The 22,753-nt window shown below is 34.9% G+C and overlaps 1 protein-coding gene across 1 annotated transcript; it reads right to left on the bottom strand.

The window, feature by feature from the left end:
* Nucleotides 1-226: 226 nt before the first annotated feature.
* LOC144963661 (uncharacterized) lies at nucleotides 227-21,677 on the bottom strand. The gene is made up of 5 exons (XM_078897618.1): nucleotides 21,390-21,677; nucleotides 6,200-6,279; nucleotides 2,498-2,800; nucleotides 1,405-1,518; nucleotides 227-467 (listed from the first exon to the last, which is right to left on the bottom strand). The coding sequence occupies exons 2-5, from the start codon at nucleotides 6,244-6,246 to the stop codon at nucleotides 335-337; spliced, it is 597 nt and encodes a 198-aa protein (XP_078753744.1). The 5' UTR covers nucleotides 6,247-6,279; nucleotides 21,390-21,677; the 3' UTR covers nucleotides 227-334.
* Between the last annotated feature and the right edge of the window lie 1,076 nt (nucleotides 21,678-22,753).

Here is a 22,753-nt window from a genome sequence, read left to right as displayed (position 1 = left end):
TCAAATTGTGTCAGCAATATCTGATTAGAAATTAGTATTAATAGGGCCGAATTAGAACTTTGGTCATTAAATCTTTGGTCGAACTGCGTGTGGCTTTCAAAAACCAAGTGACTATTTCGATGCAGCAACTGTTGAAGATTCTAAACAAATAATTATATATATATGGTCCTAAAATGTCCCAAAATCGTTTAACTACCCCCTCCCTCCCGCCCACACCAAGGCGAAAAGAAAAGAAAAAAAAGGAAAAAGCAAAACTGCGAATTGAAATTGCTAAATCATATTCATATCCTTTCTCATCGTAGCAATCAATCATTGTTCTCTTTCAAAGTCTTGTTCACTGATAGGTGCAGTAGCAATGGTTACCCACGCTGACTGGCACGAAAGACTGGTCTCCATTTTGTTCCACCAGAACCCACTGTATGCGATAGGCAAGCTGACATTTCCCAGTGGAACACAGAGAGTTCGGACTGAAATGACAAGGGTAGGGGGATGGTGTAAAGAGAGAATGGATATTTGATATGATAAATAAGCAGATATTTGAATGAATGAATGAACGAATAAATTAATGAATGAATGAAGTTAAAAAAAACCCCAAAGAATAAATAAACAAATAAATATATAATTATCACTGTTACATCACGACGAACTATATCACCAGGCTAAATTTCCACGTCATACAGTTTATTAATCTTAACAACGCCACTACCACATCATCTCATTCATCTGTAGTATAGTATTTCATTCGTCCTGTTTGTTGATAAAGGGGAAACCCGAAGCGTCCATTCTATCTGTTTTCGTAATTAAATTGAAGCTTACATTCAATTTCATATTGTTATTTATCACGTCATACAGCGCAATTTGTCTTGCAGAAATTCTTTTGCTACAGTATTATAAGAGATATATTAGCGTTTATACTGATTTTTTTATTGGCTGACAAAAGGTATTGAGCCCAAAATGTTCCGTGTTTGGTATTCTGTTCTGTTTTTTTTAAAGCTATTATTTATTTTCATTATTATACAGAATACTTTTTACAGTCCACAGCTACCAGCACTTTATGAAATTATATTCTACTCATAAAATTAATCCACTTTTCATATTTTTTATTTTAAAACTTTAAATTCATTTTTCAGAATTTACCAGTTAACTGCCGTACTTTAGAATAAAACATGCATTCAAAAGTTTGGTCAGATAACTCGTCCTTTATATATCGAGCTATTTAAAAAGGAAGTCCCAGGTTTGAGAGTTTTTACCAAGTTTAGAGTCATTTAAATCGATCAATGTTTGGAGGACGAGATTTCTAGCTAAACTTTTAAATACATGTTTCTTTTTCTAGAGTACGGCAGTTAATTGGTTAGAAAAAAAATGCCGTCTTGAGACATTGGATGATATTTTCATGAGACTTACGTGGAGCACCTTGCCTCGTGGAGAAGTTGGTATGATGAGTCTAAATGGACAACTTCAGACGGCTTGCCAGAGTATAATGAGGTCACTGTATGAGGTATCGAGATACTAAGTTCTCTGTCATTAGATGATAACAAAGATGATAATAAAATAAATGAAGAGATGACTGTCAATAACTGCTAAGTCGTATTTTATTCATTAAGAAAAAAAAACTGCAGTTTTGGGGCATTTATTTAGTAATTTCAGAGGAAAAAAAAAACTCTATTTTGTTTGCCTCATTTGAGGGCCAACGTGGCTCAACGGTTCGGTCTTTGCTTCGTACCCGAAAGGCACTGAGTTCGATCACCCGCAATTGTGTTATGTGGCCTTGAACAAGTCACCTCGCCTTAGCTCAATTTGCGGCGCTGCACTGCGGCTGTCGCCTTGGTTATTCCAATCTTCCCTTGGAATAGACCATAGAGACAAATTTCCCCCTATGGGATGAATAAAGGGAATTTTATTTTTATTTATTTATTTATTTTTTATTGAAAATACTGTGAGTATTGGAAAATTTCAATTTTTCTCTGGTCAGAAGATGCCCAGAAGATTTCATGAAAGTGGTAATTCATTTTCCATCTGGATGTGACTAAGCAGTTTAGGAAGTTACCTCCTCGTAACATGTACTAGAAGGGATACAAAAGTTGAGAGCTATTGTTTATAAAAAAAACGTCATTGTATATATATATATATATATATATATATATATATATATATATATATATATATATATAGATGGAGAGAGAGAGAGAGAGAGAGACAGAGAGAGACAGATAGACAGAGAGAGACAGATAAACAGAGAGAGATAGACAGAGAGAGAGAGAGACAGAGAGAGACAGATAGACAGAGAGAGACAGATAGACAGAGAGAGATAGACAGAGAGAGAGAGAGAGAGAGAGAGAGAGAGAGAGAGAGAGAGAGAGAGAGAGAGAGAGATATGTTTTTTTTCTGGAAACCAGGGTAAAGGGAATTTTAAGCGGAAGTTGGAGAGAGATAATAAACAAAGTTTAAAGAGATTGGATGAAGAGAGTAAAGTTTAGTTGGACCAAATCCAACTTACGTTTCACAGCAAGGAGCAACTGCCCTGGATCTTCTCCCGCCATGATTGCCTACGTCACACGTAGTTAAAGTATTCAGACTGTATTCATTTCTCTTGTTGCACGTCCCTGGGAAAGGAAATCTCTCCCGTACCTTTCCGATTTTGTACGTCTCTTGGAACTGTCTATTGGTTTGCAGTGAATAAATCGACGAGGAACTCACAAAGAGATTCTTGTAGCGCTCCTCTGTAGTTGGGCATGAGCTGTGAACTTTGGTAAATACATGGCCAAAAGGAATGAAGACGCCCGATGAAGCGACTCCAACGCTAGAAGAAAGAAATATATTGTAAGATATAAAATGATACAGCATTAGTCTGAAGTAGTCACTTAGAGTTAGAGGAATAAGGACCAAAAAGCGGAGTTCATCCAGGTTTACGGCGGTCCCGATAGCTAAGTTTAGTACAGTAGCTAAGTCTGTTATAGCTGGCGGATAGTTTTAAGCGATAAACTAGCGTCATATCAAAAGGATGATAAGAAATTGCTATTGTCCGTTTCAAGCTATAAAAACCGGGATTAACTGCGGCCCAATCTTTTGACGCAATTTTGGTTCACTGTCAGACAAAGGCTACGGTCAGACGTTGAATAATCTCAAATCGACGTGCACAAAGGATTAAAGCGTTATCGTATTTTCTTTATTTTTTTACTTTTTGGGGTCTCTGACCTTGATTTAAAAAAAAAAGATTTTTAATGTGACCTATCGCACCGTATAGGAATAATCGTATTTTATTTCACGTTATTTGTAAGTGCAAGCTTCATAATGTCGGCACAGTGCTTTGGAATGAAAGATTATACAGACTATAGTGTATGCTAAAATCATTATGTATTCCAAAACCAATAGATATTCACAGTATTTTTATAGTATAATAACATTATATATAATTTATAAGTATAATTAAAGTGAGCAAATGTCACTTATATGTTATGTCGAGAGGAATCAGCTGAAAAGAGAACTGAATATAAACCTTATAGGATCCAAAGCAGAAAACGTGAGTTTTTAATGGCGCATGTACAAATTGCGTTTTCTCCGACAGACGAATTTAATTCAAATTTTCTGTATTATTATTATTATTATTATTATTATTATTATTATTATCATCAACATCATCATCATCATCATCATCATCATCATCATCATCATCATCATCATCATTATTATTATTATTATTATTATTGTTATTATTATTATTATTATTATTATTGATATTATTATTATTATTATTATTATTATTATTATTATTATTATTATTATTATTATTATTATTATTATTATTATTATCATTATTATCATCATCATTAATATTATTATTATTATTATTATTATTATTATTATTATTATTATTATTATTATTATTATTATTATTATTATTATTATCATTATTATTATTATTATTATTATTATTATTATTATTATTATTATTATTATTATTATTATTATTATTATTATTATTAAATATTCTGTAAATATATTATTACATTAAATTCAATTTTCAGCGTTGGGTTAATCTCGACATAAAACAGGTTTGAGGCCGTTGGTTCCAGAATTGGACATCGTTGTGCCACTATGTGGTCTTGTGGTATGCCACTCGCTTTCGGATTTGAAGGTCCTGCGTTCGAGCCCCGCTCGGCGCATCGTTGAGTCCTTGGAAAAGGATCTTTACTTACATTCTCTTACCGTACTCAAGTGTAAAATGAGTACCTGATCGTTAACAGCGTTGTCTCTCTCCGAGAAAAAAATATCGACTAACAGTTAAGTGTTGCTGTTGGCCAGGTGTGACGAGCGATTTTCTTTCACTGCGTGGTTTCTTTATCATTCGTCAGCGTCTCGTTTCAAAACCACTTCAAACCTAGTGGACGAGACATATAATTGATTAACTCCTCCAGTAAGATAACCAAACATGGACAGTCTTTCTCCAATAAAGCTCCAAATCTTTCTAACGGAAATTTTGGTCGTTAGGTGGTAAACATTTCCATTGTATAACGGAACACTCACTTTCAGCTTAAGGCTTATTTACCTGTTCAAATTGTCTGCCCATTGTATTCATGCCTCCTGCTAATTACCTTTCCCAAACAAGTCTCCAACGTCCCTAGGCCCTGAGGTCTTGTCTCGTTCAAGAGTAGCTAAATTGCAATTACTGTCCTAGGCTCTCCGGTAATTCTCCGTTATTCTTTCTTACCAAAGCATCTGGATATCATTGGCTATCTAAAACAGGAAGATTCTTCTGATTGGCTATTTTCATTTCACAAAACAAAATTCATATCTGAATCTAATCACACACACGCTAAGAAGCCCAAGAGAAAAGAGCTATCTCTCCAATTTCAAACTTGTAAAAGTTTGTCTATCTCGGCTGGAGGTAAAATGAATTATTGGTTAACATTCAAAGTGGAACGAGATATTACTGTGAATTCAATTTAATCTAGCATTACTATTATAGTTTGTATATATATTTTAATTGTGCTATTCCATGGATGTTCGTAAGTTGGAATACCTGTACAAAACTATATCTATATGTATCTTATTTTATAGTTAACAGTTGTTTATGATCTATGTTATTATTTCATTTATATTCAATATGTATATTGCTTGAATGTCTGTACCCCACCGCCAATCGCCGGCCACACATCATAACCTCAATTATAATTAATAAAAATAAATAAAGAAATACCAGGGACACAACCCTGTTAAATTCTCATCATGTAAGATAGCTCGACTGTCAGTTATGTTTAAAACATACACTAACTACCATTATCATGAAGTTACTGCTTCTCCTTGCCTTTGTCGGCAAATAAAGGCTATTGTGATGTGTCGCTCAAGGACGATTCGGTGGCGAAAGACAAACTCGATTGGCTCTAAGACCTTGTTGTTTCAACTCTTAAATTGAAGGTCCTGGCCATTGTCCTGGTCCTTTTCCGTGTCCTTGGAGCACCCAGTTGTGCCGAATCCCTGCATCCCAGTCCCTGAACAGCGGTAAAACCCTGATGTCAGCCTAACTACAACACACTGTTGTGATGTCCAGAAAACTCTGCAAAGCAGGCGCCAACCCTGGAACTAGCTGATACATTTGCCTCAGTCAAGCAAGCCGGCGGGATAAAGATAAGCCAAACGGGCTTATACCATTTTCAAATGTATTTTCCACGGACACAAGTGATTAAAACTAACTTACTCGATCAATCATAAATGAATCGATTAATAAAACAATAGATAAATAAATAATAAATTAGATCCATTCAATTAGAGCTATTCTTCCTGATATTAAATAAATACTTATTCTTTCTATCTTTTCCTGTAACAATCTAATTAAACTTTATGTATAGAATTGTTATTATTGCATTGGGCGTTACTATTGTCTTTACTCACTTGTTATTAATACAATTAAGTTATAAGGGATCCTAAGGCAATTCTTGATCTCCCCTAGATTAAACCTGAGCCGTTTGTGATATAGGTTGAGTGGTGCAGCTGGTAACGAGAGCCATAGCGCGCATACTAGTTCGAATCCAGACCATTGAGCTATCGGTTGGACTCGATCCCACAACAATAACACACAACCCGCCACACCAGGGTACCCTTGTAAAACGCTTTGAGCACGTTTAGTGGATATTGTGCTATTTTAAAGCTCGCTTTTTTTTTGGGGGGGGGGGGGGGGGAATATAATGTTATCCATACTTACAGGCAGCTGAAGTGAAATAAGAGTGCAGTAATCCCTAATTGAATCATAGTTCACTGTTTTGTGTGGAATATTCTTGTTTTCTGAGGAAAGGAAAAGATATGTGACTCACATTAATCACTAACTTAGTTCATGGAATTTCTCTCATGTAAACGCATAATATCAATTCCTATTCATCGCTTCAGTTATCTAGCAAAACCCAGTATCTGTAATACAACAGATGTTTAAAGTCATCAAGTCCTTAACTCTGCCGTAGAAAATCAAGGTACATGTTACTCTCTGAATTAGGCACTCATCTATTTCAGAGTACTTTCTGACAAAGCATATATCATGGTCCCTAAATTATGTCCTTGGATAAGGCACTTCACACACATTAGCCCATTCAATCAGGGTATGAATGAGTACAGGACCATAGACAGTTTTAGTATAAAAAGATGCCTAACGGGAGATTGGTACTGTATGAAATAAAAGTAGGGTTTTATCTGGGGAAATAAATAAAACATTGTGAAAGGGATTGGGGATGGCAAATCATGGATGTGCTATATAAATTTTAATGTCAATATTTATTTTATATTACCAGAACCATTTAATCATTGCTCATTGGAATGAGAAGCCCTGACGTAACGTGAAGTTGAACCAGGCCTATTAACACACGAGTCCATTGCTATACCTGATGAGTTACATGGACCCTAATATCCATGTAAAATGTTTCTCGAGGCATTCATTTCTTTAAATCAAGATTCAAGATTAGATTACCAATGGACCTCGGACATAACGAAAGTCGGATTCAACCATATCTTAAATTCAGCGAAGACATAATGCAGAATCCCCGGATTTAAAATATTGATAAAAACATGACTATTGGCAACTCTTATTCCACAAAAGCTATGAATCCAACGGAACCCTACCGTCGGTCCGGAGTACTTTGCTCTATCCTGGTTGCATTTACTGTGCAATCCGTTAAATCAAGTCAATTAATTGAAATTAGATATTTTTGGAGGTTAAATTCTAAGGAGTATTGAAAGCTTAATCGTGATATGCTGCCAAACTTTCAGACGAACTACAGTCGATGGCAGGGTAAGTGCATTGTGAACGACGTCCGTTGAAATGCAAAAGAGCTTACTTTTTATAATTATAATATTTTCTTTTCAATATTACTCATTGCTGACGTCGAAACAAAGGGTGAAGAAACACACCGATGTCCAACAGAAGGATGTGTGTATTTTGATGCTATGCTTCCTCCTGTGTTGTATTTGAGTCTGGGATCTGAATAACTGCTGATCGGTTGAGTTGCTGAGAGAGTTCTGAAATATATTCGGATATCTTAAGGGGCCTCCAGATGAAATTTCGATGTTATGCATCCCAGTACTTTCGATGTGCAGCCTGTCACAAATCGTACAGCTGCTCTTCAAACTTTCTTGATCATGTTTATGTCCTTCTGCGAATGAGGACCTCAAGCTGCACGAGCATATTATAATACCAGTCTAACAAATGTAATGTATGTCTGTAGATTGCTGTTTTTTTTTGACATTGATGGATATTCCTTCGCAGAAAACCCAGCATTTTGTCTACTTTTGTGTCCCATTTCAATATTTTGTTCATATGGAAGTATTCTCTAAACAGCCTGTCATTGGTGAACATTTTTCGTTTTGTTTGCTGAGATACGTTGTCTCCCAGGTCATTTCTACATATCAAGAAAAATAAGAGCACGAGCATTGTTACTTGTACCCTAGAAACGACGTTGCATATATTCCTCGAGTGTCTACCAATGACAAATTCTTGATTTCTATCGCAGGGCCAGTTTTGAAACCATTTCAATATTTTTCGGGGAAGCTGATCTTATATACGTGTACAATCCCTCTCTAACAGCAAACATTTGTAACACTCCTCTATCACATCATCCTTTGAATCTTTATTGTAAGTACAAAAATCTTTAAATTAAATGTAAACAAAAGTAAATGTTTTTTTTTTTTAAAATGACTACCGATACTGTTAAAACGTAATATATCTATTTCCGCCATCTTATTGAAATATATTTAAACGTGATATCAAATGCCTAAAATATGAATTACGAAATTTAAAGCTAAAAAAATAATGGCTTAAGCAGACTTGTACTAATTTGAGGTATGATTACTCAACGTGTTATGGGTTTATGGTTTTAATGGAAGAAATACTCACAAACCAACGCAAAATATTGTCCATAATAACAATGTTAAACCAAGGTCATAATTGCATTTGGTTATCATACTTGCTTATATGTGCAAGTCGACGTAAGCGTTAAATGCATAGGCTAATTGATGGTTGTTGTGGTCACTCGCTTTTTGGATTATTAGGTCACAGTCACAGATCCAATGTCGATGCAGATATTTGGATTTTTATCTTGTTTTTATCTTGTCGATATCGAAATTGCATACGAGGTTTTAATGTGTTGAAAAGTGTTATAATAAACTTTTGATAAACCTGGTTCTAGTTTTTGCATGGAAAAACTACGCAGCACGAATCTATAATCTCTATAGTTTAGAAGGAAAGAGATTGAAACAAATTTTGTAGTAATGATTGATTTTAATGACCATTGAGACTTATATGTCACATGAATTATGTCGAGTAATCGAGGAATCGATCATAATGCATTATCTGCCACCGTTTGAACACACTGTAGGTGGGAAAAGTACGAAGCCCTCTTTAAAGTGCTCGTTTTTCTAACTCAGTGATGTGGAACATGGATCTGATAAGATATTTGCAAATTAAAGAGGGTGATCATTTTCTGAGAGTGTGAATACACAAAGCTATTTCACGAACCACAATAATTATATAAATGATATAACTATTGATTTGGGCTTTCTCCATGCTTAACCTACCACGTTTGAATATGTGATTTTCTCGTGACCAATGGGCAATCAATAATTAGAGTAGTATTTACATGCAGTCTGAATCAGTTTTATTGACATTGGCTTGACCGGGTAAATTAACAATTATTGTCTTTTGTAGGTTCAAATATTATCACAAAGAAAGAGCGTGGTTTATCAGTGAGTCACAAAGCGACGTACATAATGGTATTATCAAATATATATAATACCACATTAATAGGAAGTTATTTCTTTAAAAAAAATGGACAATGGCTATCTTTTAAAATCCTTTTCATTATGAAGGAGACATACCAAGTAAATTGAAGTAGTCGGATTTTCCAGTCATAAGGAAAAATTGACAAAGTAGATTGTCCTACCATTTCGCTCAATCATTGTATATATATATATATATATATATATATATATATATATATATATGGGAGGACAATCTACTTTGTCAATTTTTCATTATGACTGAAAAATCCAACTATATATATAAATCGTAGAGAAAATTCGTTTCAAAATCCTATATCCTATTAACAGGGGCCTTAATATAATTAGCCTATATATGTTCGATCAATGGGTGGCTATTAACATAAGGTTATAAATATAAATGTAGGGGTCACGGTCGCTCATTGTTAGAGCAATCGATTCACAAGCAAATGTACTGGTATCGGTTTAAATGAAGTAGGAATAGCTCTCTTATCCCCCCCCCCACCCCACTCCCACCCCCCTTGTACACTAAGCTGTATAAGGGTAGCTAGGTCTGATAGAAAGTACTTTGGGATAGATTAGCGTCTACAAAAGGGGTAAATTCGGGTTCCAAGGTCCTTATGGCTCTAAAGAACTACCTGTACACTAATATTAACGTCGCCTTGTTTTGTGTGGTAAAATTAAACCTAACTGAAAACGAACAACAGCAATGACAACCCCCCCCCCCCCCCCCCCCCCCCAAAAAAAAAAAAAACAAAACAAAACAACAAAAAACAAAAAAACAAAACAAAAACCACACACACACACACAAAACAAACAAACAAAAACCATAACAACAAAACAAAACAAACAAACAAACAACACAACAAAAAGAAATTAAAAAACTAACAAAAACAAAAAAATACCCCCCCCCAAAAAAAAAAAAAAAAACTACAAAAAAAAAAACAGAAACAAACAAAACCCAATGAAGTTCACTGTAAGTGCCATAATCAATACACAAAGACAAATGATGTGGACGTTTTGGGGTTTTCCCTTCACTAATGCTATGGACAAACGACGAGATGAACTTTGCTCATTCACTTTACCTATTTAGATAGAAAACGGTTTACATATACCTTTTTTCGCCCTTAAATAAATTGCAATTTGGAAAAGAGAGTGGTGAAACAAGAAGTGTCCAAACAAATTGCCTTTTAAATCTAACTGCAGATTACAATTACAGTCAACGTCGGAGATCCCTATAGCTCAGTTGGTAGAGCACTCGCCTCACAAGGAAACGGACCGATATCAGTCCGTGGTGCAGCGGGCATTTTATGGCCCTTCTGTCCATATTGGCAGTGACTGGTGAGGATAGATCGGACGAAATGGACTCTGCAATAAATGAGCATTCTAGCAAAGGTATATCAAGCAATTTTAGCTTTCAAACGCGACAGAAACCGGGATGAACTATTATTGTTATTATTATTATTATTATTATTATTATTATTATTATTATTATTATTATTATTATTATTATTATTATTATCATTATTATTATTATTATTATTATTCTTATTATTATTATATTATTATTATTATTCTTATTATTATTATTCTTATTCTTATTCTTATTATTATTATTATTATCATATTATTATTATTATTATTATTATTATTATTATTATTATTATTATTATTATTATCATTATAATCATCATCATCATCATCATCATCATCATCATCATCAACAACAGCAATGACAACCCCCCCCCCCCCCCCCCCCCCCCCCCCCCCATCATCATTAAGCATTAACCAATCAGAATATTCTTTGCCATTTAGCCCGTGCTGTCCACTTGACTTTTTATTTCTGAAGACGAAATAGTCTGTCAAACAGTTTTAAATTCTCTCTCTGCTGCTTACCAAGAAAAAGGGCTCAATCAGACTTTCAAAATGCCGAAACGATGCAAATATGGAACATCTAACGGCTATGATGGCTACACCGAACGTTTGGTTGGGGAGTAATTTTATTCCCTCCCCAAAGCCCATAAAGTCAACATGAAATGTGTCCCAATAGCCCAATTGGTAGAGCACTGCTTCACACTCAAAAGGGCCGAGATCGATTCCGGGTGCGGTCGAGAATTTTATTCTGACCCCCTGTCCACCCATCAGTGATTGGGTAGCTGGATATGTTAGATCTGACAGAAAGTACTTTGCAATAGACTAGCGCCCTATCAAAAGGATAGCAAGCAATTGCTATTGTCCGTTTTACGCTATAGAAACCGGGATAAACTCCGGCTCTATGGGCCTAGTGGTTCTAAAGGATGGGACCTACAAATACTGGAGCGTCGATCAAAATCAAAGAATTCTGAAATTCCAACTTGTAAAATGATTTGATTTGCTTTTAAAATGGGTATCTAATTGGAAAATGTTTTTCGAAACAGTTTCAGCATGTCATTTTCTAATATTTATATCCACAGGAATAAAAAGACAAACAAATCAAAAACAAACTCTGGTACTAGCACTTTGTCCCTTATCAAATATGATTTTACTCATTATCAACATTATTGGCCAAAATAAAAAAAAGCTGCAATGAATAATAATAATAATAATGCTGAAAACTTATATAGCGCTATAACTCCGAGATACCAGACTCTGAGCGCTTATATTACAAATTTACTTTGGCTGAAACATAATCATTCACACACACACACACAAGCACACACACAAGCACACACACACACACACACACACACACACACACACTGAACACACACAATGAACAGTTTATATGGAAGTACGAGCTGGAGATTTTCGGATTCTTTCTAATTCACCTACGATTTGTAGATAGTACGTGAATTGGCTAAACTGAAGACACATGATTTGCGTTTTTATTTTTACATTCAACGATTAACACAATTAAAGTATATGAGCTATGTCAGCAGGTCCTTGCTTGAGAATGTTGGGGTGGGGGGGGGGGGGGGGGTCATTAACATAGAAAAGATGTAGAACGCAGATTCTCCTCTCTCTCTCTCTCTCTCTCTCTCTCTCTCTCTCTCTCTCTCTCTCTCTCATATATATATATATATATATATATATATATATATATATATATATATATATATTTCATTCTTTCACTTCTTTATCTTTTTTTTCCTCATCGCTCTCATTCTTTCTTTCATTCTCTCCATTCTCTCTCTCTCTCTCTCTCTCTCTCTCTCTCTCTCTCTCTCTCTCACACACACACAGACACACACACACACTTACACACATAAACACAGACACACACATAGACACACGCACGTACCCACAATATATACACACATACACAAACACACTCATACACACCGTCATTCATACAAAAGCTTTCTTGCCTTTCTGTCTCTTCTATATCACAACACAGTAATAGAAAGCAATAGGGAAGAAAAGAGTGTCAAAAAACTGGTTCCTATTTCATTGGATGTCTAAAACCATTCTTCCGGAGGATTGGATACATACCTTGCGTAATTGATCTACTGGTTTCAGATTGATGGTATCTAATTTCTAGTCTAAATAAAATCTGGTCGTCAATAAAGATCATCCATCATTGCTATTTTGCGTCCCGTAATCCCAAGAATCTGCCTATACACCCTGCTACTCAAATAGTTATGTCACCTTTATGTAACCTATTCATTATTAATAGGTCTGGTTACATACATTTAGGAACCAAAAGAGTAGAGGGTTTGATGTCATGACTTTCCGTCCCTATTTTATTGAGGCTTCCCCGATTTTATGGAAGGGACTCAGCCCTTTATTATCTTTTTAAGACTGCCTGTTAGTGATTAGTTCTCACTAAATTATAACGATCAGACTATAAACGCTAAAGGTTACACACAGTTTTGTCTGTTGGTTTGTTTAATCTACCTGGCGGATATAGTGAGTAGTTTACCTCAACGCATAGCAATAATAAGGAATAAATAAAACAAAACAAACAATACAAAGTGATATTCATATTTCACGCAGTGCTCGAACATGAGAACCAGTACAATAGTTGATGCAGCTTTTCCCCCCATTGTTGTGAAATCTTTCTGGGTGGTGTAGCGTAACCATCGTAAACTTATAGCCTGACACTGACCAAAAAATGACCTCAAAAGACAAGTCTTTGGCCACAAAAGAAAATAAATCGTGAGTTGTATTCAATAGTTCAACAAATGGAATCACTTTTTTCCTTGAGCACTACTTACAACAACTCACAAAACGCTATAGATAGAATGCGCTTGGCCAAGGAGTTCACAACATTGCCATCCGGAAGTATAACGGACCAACACACAAACTCTGTGTAACCATGAACTTTCATAGTCTGGTTAATACAGTTTAGTGAGAACAACTCACAAACGCGGATGGCAAAAACAATAACAAAGGCCTGAGTGACGTCATCTGCATACTATCTATAAAATGATGTCAAACTATAAGTCTTGGAGGGTTCTAGTGTCAGGCTATAAGTTATCGATGGCTACGATCTGAGACACCATTTCCATTCTTCTCAACAAAGCATCTAATATCACCAAAGCGTCATATCATTGACCATGACTTTTATTTCAGCATCGTGTTCACTCTTATTTAATTTGTTTGTGAAGCTACGGATAACATTTGTGGTGTAGGTGGTCGATTGGTAGGTGGGATGTCTGCTCACTTGCAATATTTCCTAACAACAGGCGTCATGTCTCGTCCTTTATGTTTAAGTGTTGCTGTTGGCCAGGGATCTCATGTAAAGAGCTTTGCACACTTATAAAGTGATTATTACTCTCTAAAGATGCTCAAGTTTTTTGGGTTATTAAAAATATGATAATCCTAAAATTGCTATTTTGATTCTTTTATCCTAAAAAAAATGGCAGTAGTTTGAGTGGTGACATTTTGAAAAAAAAATCATGTTAATATCATAAAAATCACGTGGCCTTTTGTAAATACCATGACGATGATGTGCACTTGGTTCAATTTTTCGGCTATTCATCAGGGAAATGTGGGTTTTAATTTAATGTTTGTATGGACACCTCTTTTCGGTGAAAGGGGGACGTCGTTGACATATAAAAACAAAGGACATGGCTAAGCTCATGTGTGTATTGGGATAAACAATACATGGCCTCGGGTGATCAAGAGGTAAATCGAGACAATTAACTCCTCGCCGCATATTTCAAATGTTTACAATCGTTGCCATTAAAATTCCTTCGCCGTGGATACATCTGGCTCTATGTTATATGCAATGGACTCAAATTTGTAATTCAAAGCGATACAAAGCTGCTAGAAGCTGTGGACTGTGAAAGGTAATTTTCAAAAATGAATATAACAGCTTAAAAAAATAATAAAATATCAAACACGGAACGTTTCGGGCTCAAACCCCTTCTTCAGTCAACAACAAGAAACAATGAAAACATAAATACATTACTGAAAAAAAGCCCAGATCGACGATTAAATTTCCATTCCACACATTGTAGCATGTCAGACTGGACAGTTTTGTGCAGCTATGTGGTCTAGTGGTATGACACTCGCTTTCGGATCGGAAGGTCATGGGATCGAGCCTCGCTCGGCGCATAGTTGAGTCCTTGGAAAAGGCTCTTTACTCACATTTTCTCACCATATTCAGGTGTAAAATGAGTACCTAGCAGTAAACAGCTTTGTCTTTGTCGGAAAAACATTTATAATATCACCTAACAGGCGTCATGTCTCGTTCTACATGTTACTTGATGCTGTTGATCAGGGACCATTTGTAAAGCGGTTTGAGCACGTTTAGTGGATATTGCGCTATTTAAAAGCTCATTAAAATATTTTACAGTACTAGCTGGATTCTGGCGTGTCGAATTCCAGCCCGCTCTGCAATAATAGGGAATGAGATTAGCGGAAGAGTAGCGTCCCTTGATTGGACGTCACCCATAGTCTGTGACGTCACTGGCGGAAAAGTTATTAGAGAGAGAACGTCATGTTGGTTGTGCGCATGCGTCTCTCGTCCTCGCTTCCGAGTGTGATGTAGTTGCACACATATGTAATGGCATATGATCGTATAGTGGCTTTTTGATAGATGGTAATGATATTCCTTTGCGTTGTGTTGTAGATGTTAATAATGACTAAAGAGTTCAAGGGCCAGTGATAATAAATAAATGTACAACATCAAGACATTCAAATAAAAGTCCAGATTCCAAGATTCATTTCTTACTGGTTTATTTGTTGTGATAAATTCAAAATCCAAATCAAATAGCATGGCCATAGTTGAATCAGTTTCATGAATTCCAAATCCGTAAAATCAGTCCAAATGTAAAGTCATTTTGCCTAAGTAACCATTTTCAATATACGTGGAATATCTCTAAGTCTGTAAAATAAAGATTCTTAGTAGGATGATAGAACATGCAGCACACTAGGAAAATGCAGCTCATAGTCAAGTAGAATGCAGAATAGTCTAGAATCCAAAAGTAGAATGCAGAATCGAATGTCGAGTCCAGAACAGAAACAATTTCCTATTGTAAACTGTCCCACAATTCCTTTCACCAAAGGTCAGTTTTTACGCCCAAATAATCAAAAGTCGTGCGCCCAAATAATCCGTACGCCCAAATAACAAATATGGTACGCCCAAATAATATCGTACGCCCAAACAATGCTGTACGCCTAAATAATAAATACCAACTATAATTTAATGCTTTTATCCCCAAATACCAAGTAACACCGATCAAAGAAAGTAATTTTCTAGTACTCAATATGACCAAGTTTAACTGATAGCAAGCACCGTGAACTCATTAAACCCACTTGCTGTAAGCTAACTCTCTTACACAAGAAATCTCAGTGTTAAAAAGTTTTTTACAAGTTTACTGTCATCTTAATTCATCGATATATGAAAAAAGTCATTCTGTCAGTGCAATGAGTCCACTTAGACACCCCCCCCCCCACACACACACACACACTTTCCAATCAGATATTATTACAAACTACTCTCAAATCGACGCAACATATTATTGTCCTTTACAAGCTCGTAATTGCGTTCGGTTATCAGACTCGTAAATACATAATATGTGCACGTCTGTTAAGTAAGATATTTTGAATAAAGCAAAAAAAATGTAGCTTCAAGATTCTTTCAATATAACCCAAGAATCGTCAATTGTAAATAGCCCATGGAAATTGTAGCTTAATCTTTATCTTTGCCTTTCGTGAAAATGAGTTGATATTTACACTTACACCACTGGGGTTACTCGATTAATGAGTCTTTATAGATATAATATTTCATAAAGAGTTTCGCATTTGAATCTGTAAACTCCATTTCCGCTCTGTAAAGGCTTCATACAGCGTGCGGAAATTAAGACCACCACATCATATAAGCAACATGGTGAAATATGATATAGGATTTGAGTCGTCCAATTGATCGGCAATCTTCTGTATCACATTGATTTGTCCGCAAATAAATGATTTTGATTGTTGATAACATTAATATGCAGTTTATTGTCCATGGTAAGGTCCCCGACTCCTAACTTGTATAGTATTGTTTTTCGTATGCCTTTGTTTAAAACCTTGTCGTCTGTTTTGTTATCGAGCTATTGACATACGTTTTGCATCATTATGGAGATAATGTTGTTTGTTTTCTTCCCTTTAGTATCACATAAACCAATCTGTTGTATGTATCTTTCCATTAACGCCCGCAACTCGCATATTTTGAAGTATGTTAGTTTTATTCTGACAACTGTTGCGACTGTTGTGACATCGCGAAGTCCCAGGTTTCAGAGTTTTTGGCAGGATGAGAGTCATGTTAATCGATCGATTTTTAAAGGGAGAGTTTTCTGGCCAAAATTTCAAGTAAGAGTTGTTTTTTTTCTTTTTAGAGTACGACACAATAATGTGTTGTTGTGTTTATCGACCATCTATTGGCGAAGTAATTGTGTTGTAATCGTGGAAGTCGAAATATTGAGCCTGAGATGTGACGCTCAATTTATTGAAAACAATCTAATTAGAAATTACCGGTGATTAATTGCACAAATCCAAGAACAGCGTTTAAAAACTTAATATAAAACGTCACATTTCTGTGTTTTAATTGAAAAAAAAATCTATGTATTCGGGCAACGTCAAAACTGGGATATCCGAAATAAATATTAAATCTTCTCATAATTAACTGGTATGTTCAATTTTGGTCCTGTCTATATAATGTGGTATATCAAATAACTCTAGAATGTATCTTTAACATTCCCGAGTAATGAGAGATATTGATAAAGTCTATTGCCTCTCGGTCGGCACTAGGCATCAGGCCGAAAATCCTGGGAGGTTTCTAAATTAAGTCTTGTGTCGCATCTCCCGTTTAAAAACTGATTAAAATTTTAGTTCGGTTCTTTAATAAAATTGATTTATTTAAAAAAAGGCAACATTGACTTTTGGAGAGGTGCACATTTTTAGATATTTAATTTGTGTATTAATTCCCTTTAAAATGATAATCTAGAATGCTGAAAAATCTCCCGACGGTATACATAGTACCCAAACATGACCTAAATGACATTATATAAAGTTGGATCGCGTACGTAACATAATATAAGTTCGATTAGGGTCGCTCATTTACCGTGCCTCAGGTCAGTAAATTCATCGGGAGGGAATTAGTTTAATCAAAGAACAGATATCGTAAAAACTAGCTTAAAATAGGACATCTATATAGGGCAATATCCAATATATGTACTCAAAGCGCTTTGCAATGGGTCCCTAGCCAACAGCAATTTTACACATGAGTGCTGTGAAAGAATGTGAGTTAAGAGCCTTTTCCAAAGACTCAACGATGCGTCCTCAAAGCGAGTCTGGAACCTTGGACCTTCCGATCCAAAGACGAGAGTCATACCACTAGACCACATAGCCGCACATAGCTTTTCTTTTGCGGAGATGCGCAACGGAATGACACGTCGTTACATATCTCATTTTACGTTCTTTATTTACATTGTCAGTGCGTGAGGTGATTGTCTTAAACTACGAATTTTGAAACAATTGTAACTTTGTAGCTAATTAGATATTCAGAGTCATCAGGTCCACGAGGGCGGTATTTTCCCGACTTCTGTCGTATTAAACGGATAGTAACAGTGGCGGTTCTAGCCTATTTACAGTGGTTGGGCAAAGAGGATTCGGTCATATATATATATATATATATATATATATATATATATATATATATATATATATATATATATATATATATATATATATATGATATATATTTTTTATTTTTTATTTTTTTGTTTTTTTTTAATAAAATTTTTTTTTGATTTTTTTTTCGCCTTTAAACAAAAAATATTTCAACCACCAATAATCACATTCACAATGAAATGACAATACCAGTAGATTTTAATTCTTCCAAACGTAATCAAAAATGAATCACGAAAGAGAATACAACTAAAAAATAAAGCGACGAGACATAATGCGACAACACCTTGACAATACAAGTCCATTTCCTTCACTCGAAAATTAAAGAGATGCTTTAATCCCTCAACGGCGATATTAATATTGCTTTTACATATTTCTGGTTTTCAGTAGTACGTAGTAACCTTAAAGTTTTCATGGAGAAGCAACAACAGCGATATGACTCGAGTTTCATTCAGAGCTCAAATTGCATAATTTTTACTGCTGTCTTGGTGGTCAGAATGATTGTGCCGGTGGTGGTAGTGGTTGGAATAGTGGTAGCGGTGGTGGTGGTGGTGGAGGAGGAGGAGGAAGACGAGGCGGTGAGGGGTAATTATGGTAGTGGTTTTGGTGGTGCTGTTGGTTAGAATGATAGTTGTGGAGACGATGACGGAAATTGTATGGTGATGTTGATATTGTTTTTATTTCTATTGTTGTACTTGTTGTTAATATTGTTGTTGTTGTTGTTAATGATGATGATGATGATGATGATGATGATGATGATGATGATTATGATGACAACGACGATGTCGTCGACAATGATGGTTACCATACGATATTACAAAATTTATTCAATCTTAGGCTTTCGCCAATTAATCATACAATTTGATGACCACATACATGAAAGTGGAAAATAATGGCAAATGGGACCAAACAATAAACTGATACCATTAATAACCACCAAAAAAAAATACAACAATATTAATACCACCAATACGTACAATAATAATAACAATGATAATAATAATAATAATAATAATAATAATAATAATAATAATAATAATAATAATAATAATAATAATAATAATAATAATAATAATAATAATAATAATAATAATAATAATAATAATAATAATAATATTAATAATAATAATAATAATAATAATAATAATAATAATAATAATAATAATAATAATAATAATAATAATAATAATAATAATAATATTACCATCATCATTACTACTACCACCACCGCTACCACTATACCACCATCACCATCATTATTACGTTTCCAATTATTTTTTCTCGTTTTTAAAAATTTGATATCTATCAAAACAGACGAAAATTCCGGTGATTTTTTTAAAGGGTAGTTAAAATATCTACGATTTTATTAGCCCTGAAAACTACGATTTTTATTTTCCTATCTAAAGTAGGCAGGTCTGCTATGACAAGTATCAGTATCAGTTCCATAGTCAAAATAAGACAAACAAAAACAACGTTTATTTAATATTAGGCTTTCGCCAATACTTCATACAATATAATTAAGACAAAATAATGTTACCAATCTCTCCTCATGTATTCGTTTGACTTTCGTCACAATAATTACCGTGTTATCTTTGCTCCTTACCCAACCAATCCCTTGCTTCCCGCCTCTTCATCGCGAACCATCTTATGTATGTATTAGCTTCAGGACGGGCAAGTACGGAATCTGCCCACCCTTCCGTATTTCCTCTATAACTTAGAATTCAACTATCTCCTTACTCGAAGAGTATTTCTCGTATACTAATTCAATTGTTGAGAAAACCAAAATGGTGGTTGTATTTTATATATTTATTTAGTCGTGACTTTTGAATAAAAGTGTTTTGTTTTATTAGAGGGAATACAATAGAAAATTACATTGTTTTGCAAAAATATTTAGTCTGGCAATAAAAATACAGCGGTAATTACTTTAAGAATAATAAAAAAAAAAAGAATTAACAAATTAATTTGTTAAAAAACAAAACAAAAAACAACAACAAAAAACAACAACAACAACAACAAACAAATAAGAAAACAATTTAAATAAATGAGTTTTGAGAAACACTAAAGAAAACGAGGGGAAAAAAAAGAAATAATTTAAATGGATAAACAAATATATTAAAACAACACAAACTAATACTAAATTGATATAATATTAGTAAATTAATAAATTTAATTCAATACTGGAACCTTCCCAGCACAAGTAAGGCAATAAATAAGAAAAAGTTCGTTTGCCAAAATCTCTATTTAGTGTACACTGGTTAATAAGGTGGGCTCATTTGAATTAGCCCGACCTAGTACTAGAGAGGCCAGACAGCAAAATCACCGTCAGGCGACGTGACGATGAGATGACGATGTGGGCGGAGTGGAGTGGAGTGGTTGGGGGGGGGGGGGGGGGGGGGGTGATAAAAAGAACAGGAGCGTATCCTGGTTTATGTATTACGGGATGCATGGTGATTCGCAATCTATCAAAAATACACACAAATTGATTTCAGTACAAAGTATCAATTTTAAGTAGTAACTTTTGAAATTATCTAATTTAGATTTGATTATTTCGGACCTGGTAATACAGCATATAACTTGAAAAAACAGGCTGGTATTTGCCCACCCTGCCCATTATTACCAGCAGTCCCTGGATAGTAACAATTACTTGCTATCCTTTAAACAGGACGCTGGTCCATTGCACAGCTTTACTCGCCAAATATAACCGACCGAGCGTCACTGCTGTGTGGACAAAGGGAGAAACAAAATTCAACTGCAGCTAGGGGACCCTGAAATAGCTGAGAGTAGTAATTATTTGATAGATATAGATTTATAATCGTACCTCAGTTTTAATCTTAGCCTTTCAGCCAAAGCAATTTTATTAACGTGTTTACTGTTTTTAAATAGATCTATATACTGGGCATCAATCAATGCGGCCATCGTGTTCGATTGGTCAATTGAATATTGTATTAGTGGATAAACACCATCCAGCAATAGCTTTTATGGTAAACAGTTTGCAACACATAAGATAACTCATTAAATAAGGTAAAGTGACTTACCTATAATATTAATATCTTTTCCCTTCAGGCGATAGAATACCTAACACATAGTATTGTTATCGTTCATTAAGTAATGCCCCTTTCCGAATTTTCCAAGTTATATCCTCCAACAACAAGAATTAATTAATCTCTTCGTTTCGCTGTCTGAGACAAAATACTGGCCAATTTTTGTTTTGCTCGTATCTTTTTTTTTTTTTTTTTGGAAACCCCACCCTCTCACTTTACATACAGACAGGTGATTTTTCACAGTGAACACAAAATGTCAAGTGCAGTTAGAAACGAAGGCTAACTGGCCTTAGTGACTTCTTCATAACAATGTACCTCTATATACGTCATTCGATTGTTCGTAGTTAATCCCGGAAGCAATAATCCTGACCCCAATATTGTCATCGCCTCCCTCCCCACCTTTCCCCTAAAAACACAGGGATTTCCCTCTCAAGTATGCCCATAACATAAGATGCATTAAAATTTACCATTCCTTTGACAAGTAACTTGGATGGTCAGATTCATTTTGCAAAATATGCCAAATAAATCACAGAAAAATGCCAAATGGTCTTAAAAATGCCAACTTTTTCTAAGAATCACTTTTTCAACTACATTATTTATGAAAATGGAAATTAAACTTTTTACACGAGAAATGTCTTGATTTTATAAAATTTCACCCCGATTAGGGTTGAAAATGTGTGCATATTGTGAAATTGGTGTTAATCTGTTTATAAAATAGATTTGATAGATTAATTTGGAAAAAAAAATATAACTGATATATATCTTTTTTAAATGTCAAAACGACAATTTTTCGATGCAACACTAAAACAGCCACGATTTTGGAATTTGCTGGCGTGCAGTATTTGCAAGTAACGGGTTCATTGTTGTTATGGAATGACTCTCAAACCAACACACGACATTTTCCATTACAACAATGTTAACTCAAGCCCATAATTGAGCTTAGTTGTCAAACCCGCTATACATATGTATATCTTGGAGTTTGCCATTAAAACACCAAATTGGCAATACTAAAAGTAACCACTTTGAGTAGAATTGACAATTCCGGTAACTATGTGTGGGCAGGTTGGGGCGTAATACGGGGACAGAACAAAGGGTAATTGATATTAGCTAACCTGCATGTATTGTTTACTTGGTTCCTTTGGCTCCGCCTCGAATAAACATAACATTAGACATCCTTTTGTAGGCAATTTTTGTTTGTCACAGAGTAAATTGAATGCACAATTAAATCATACTTAAGGAAATGTCAATTGCCTTTGAGGATTAATGCCGAGCTGAGGTTCGGCATTTAGAAAAACGGTAGTAACGTTATGAAAGCGGGACTGTCCATTTGTATCCTTGTGCAAAAGAAAAATAAAATC

This window comes from Berghia stephanieae, chromosome 2 (assembly GCF_034508935.2).
Source record: "Berghia stephanieae isolate SIO BIC M18660-M18661 chromosome 2, UCSD_Bste_1.3, whole genome shotgun sequence".
Lineage (NCBI taxonomy): Eukaryota > Metazoa > Mollusca > Gastropoda > Nudibranchia > Aeolidiidae > Berghia > Berghia stephanieae.
The sequence above is the reverse complement of the archived record's forward strand: the minus strand, read 5'-3'. Positions and strand labels throughout refer to the sequence as shown.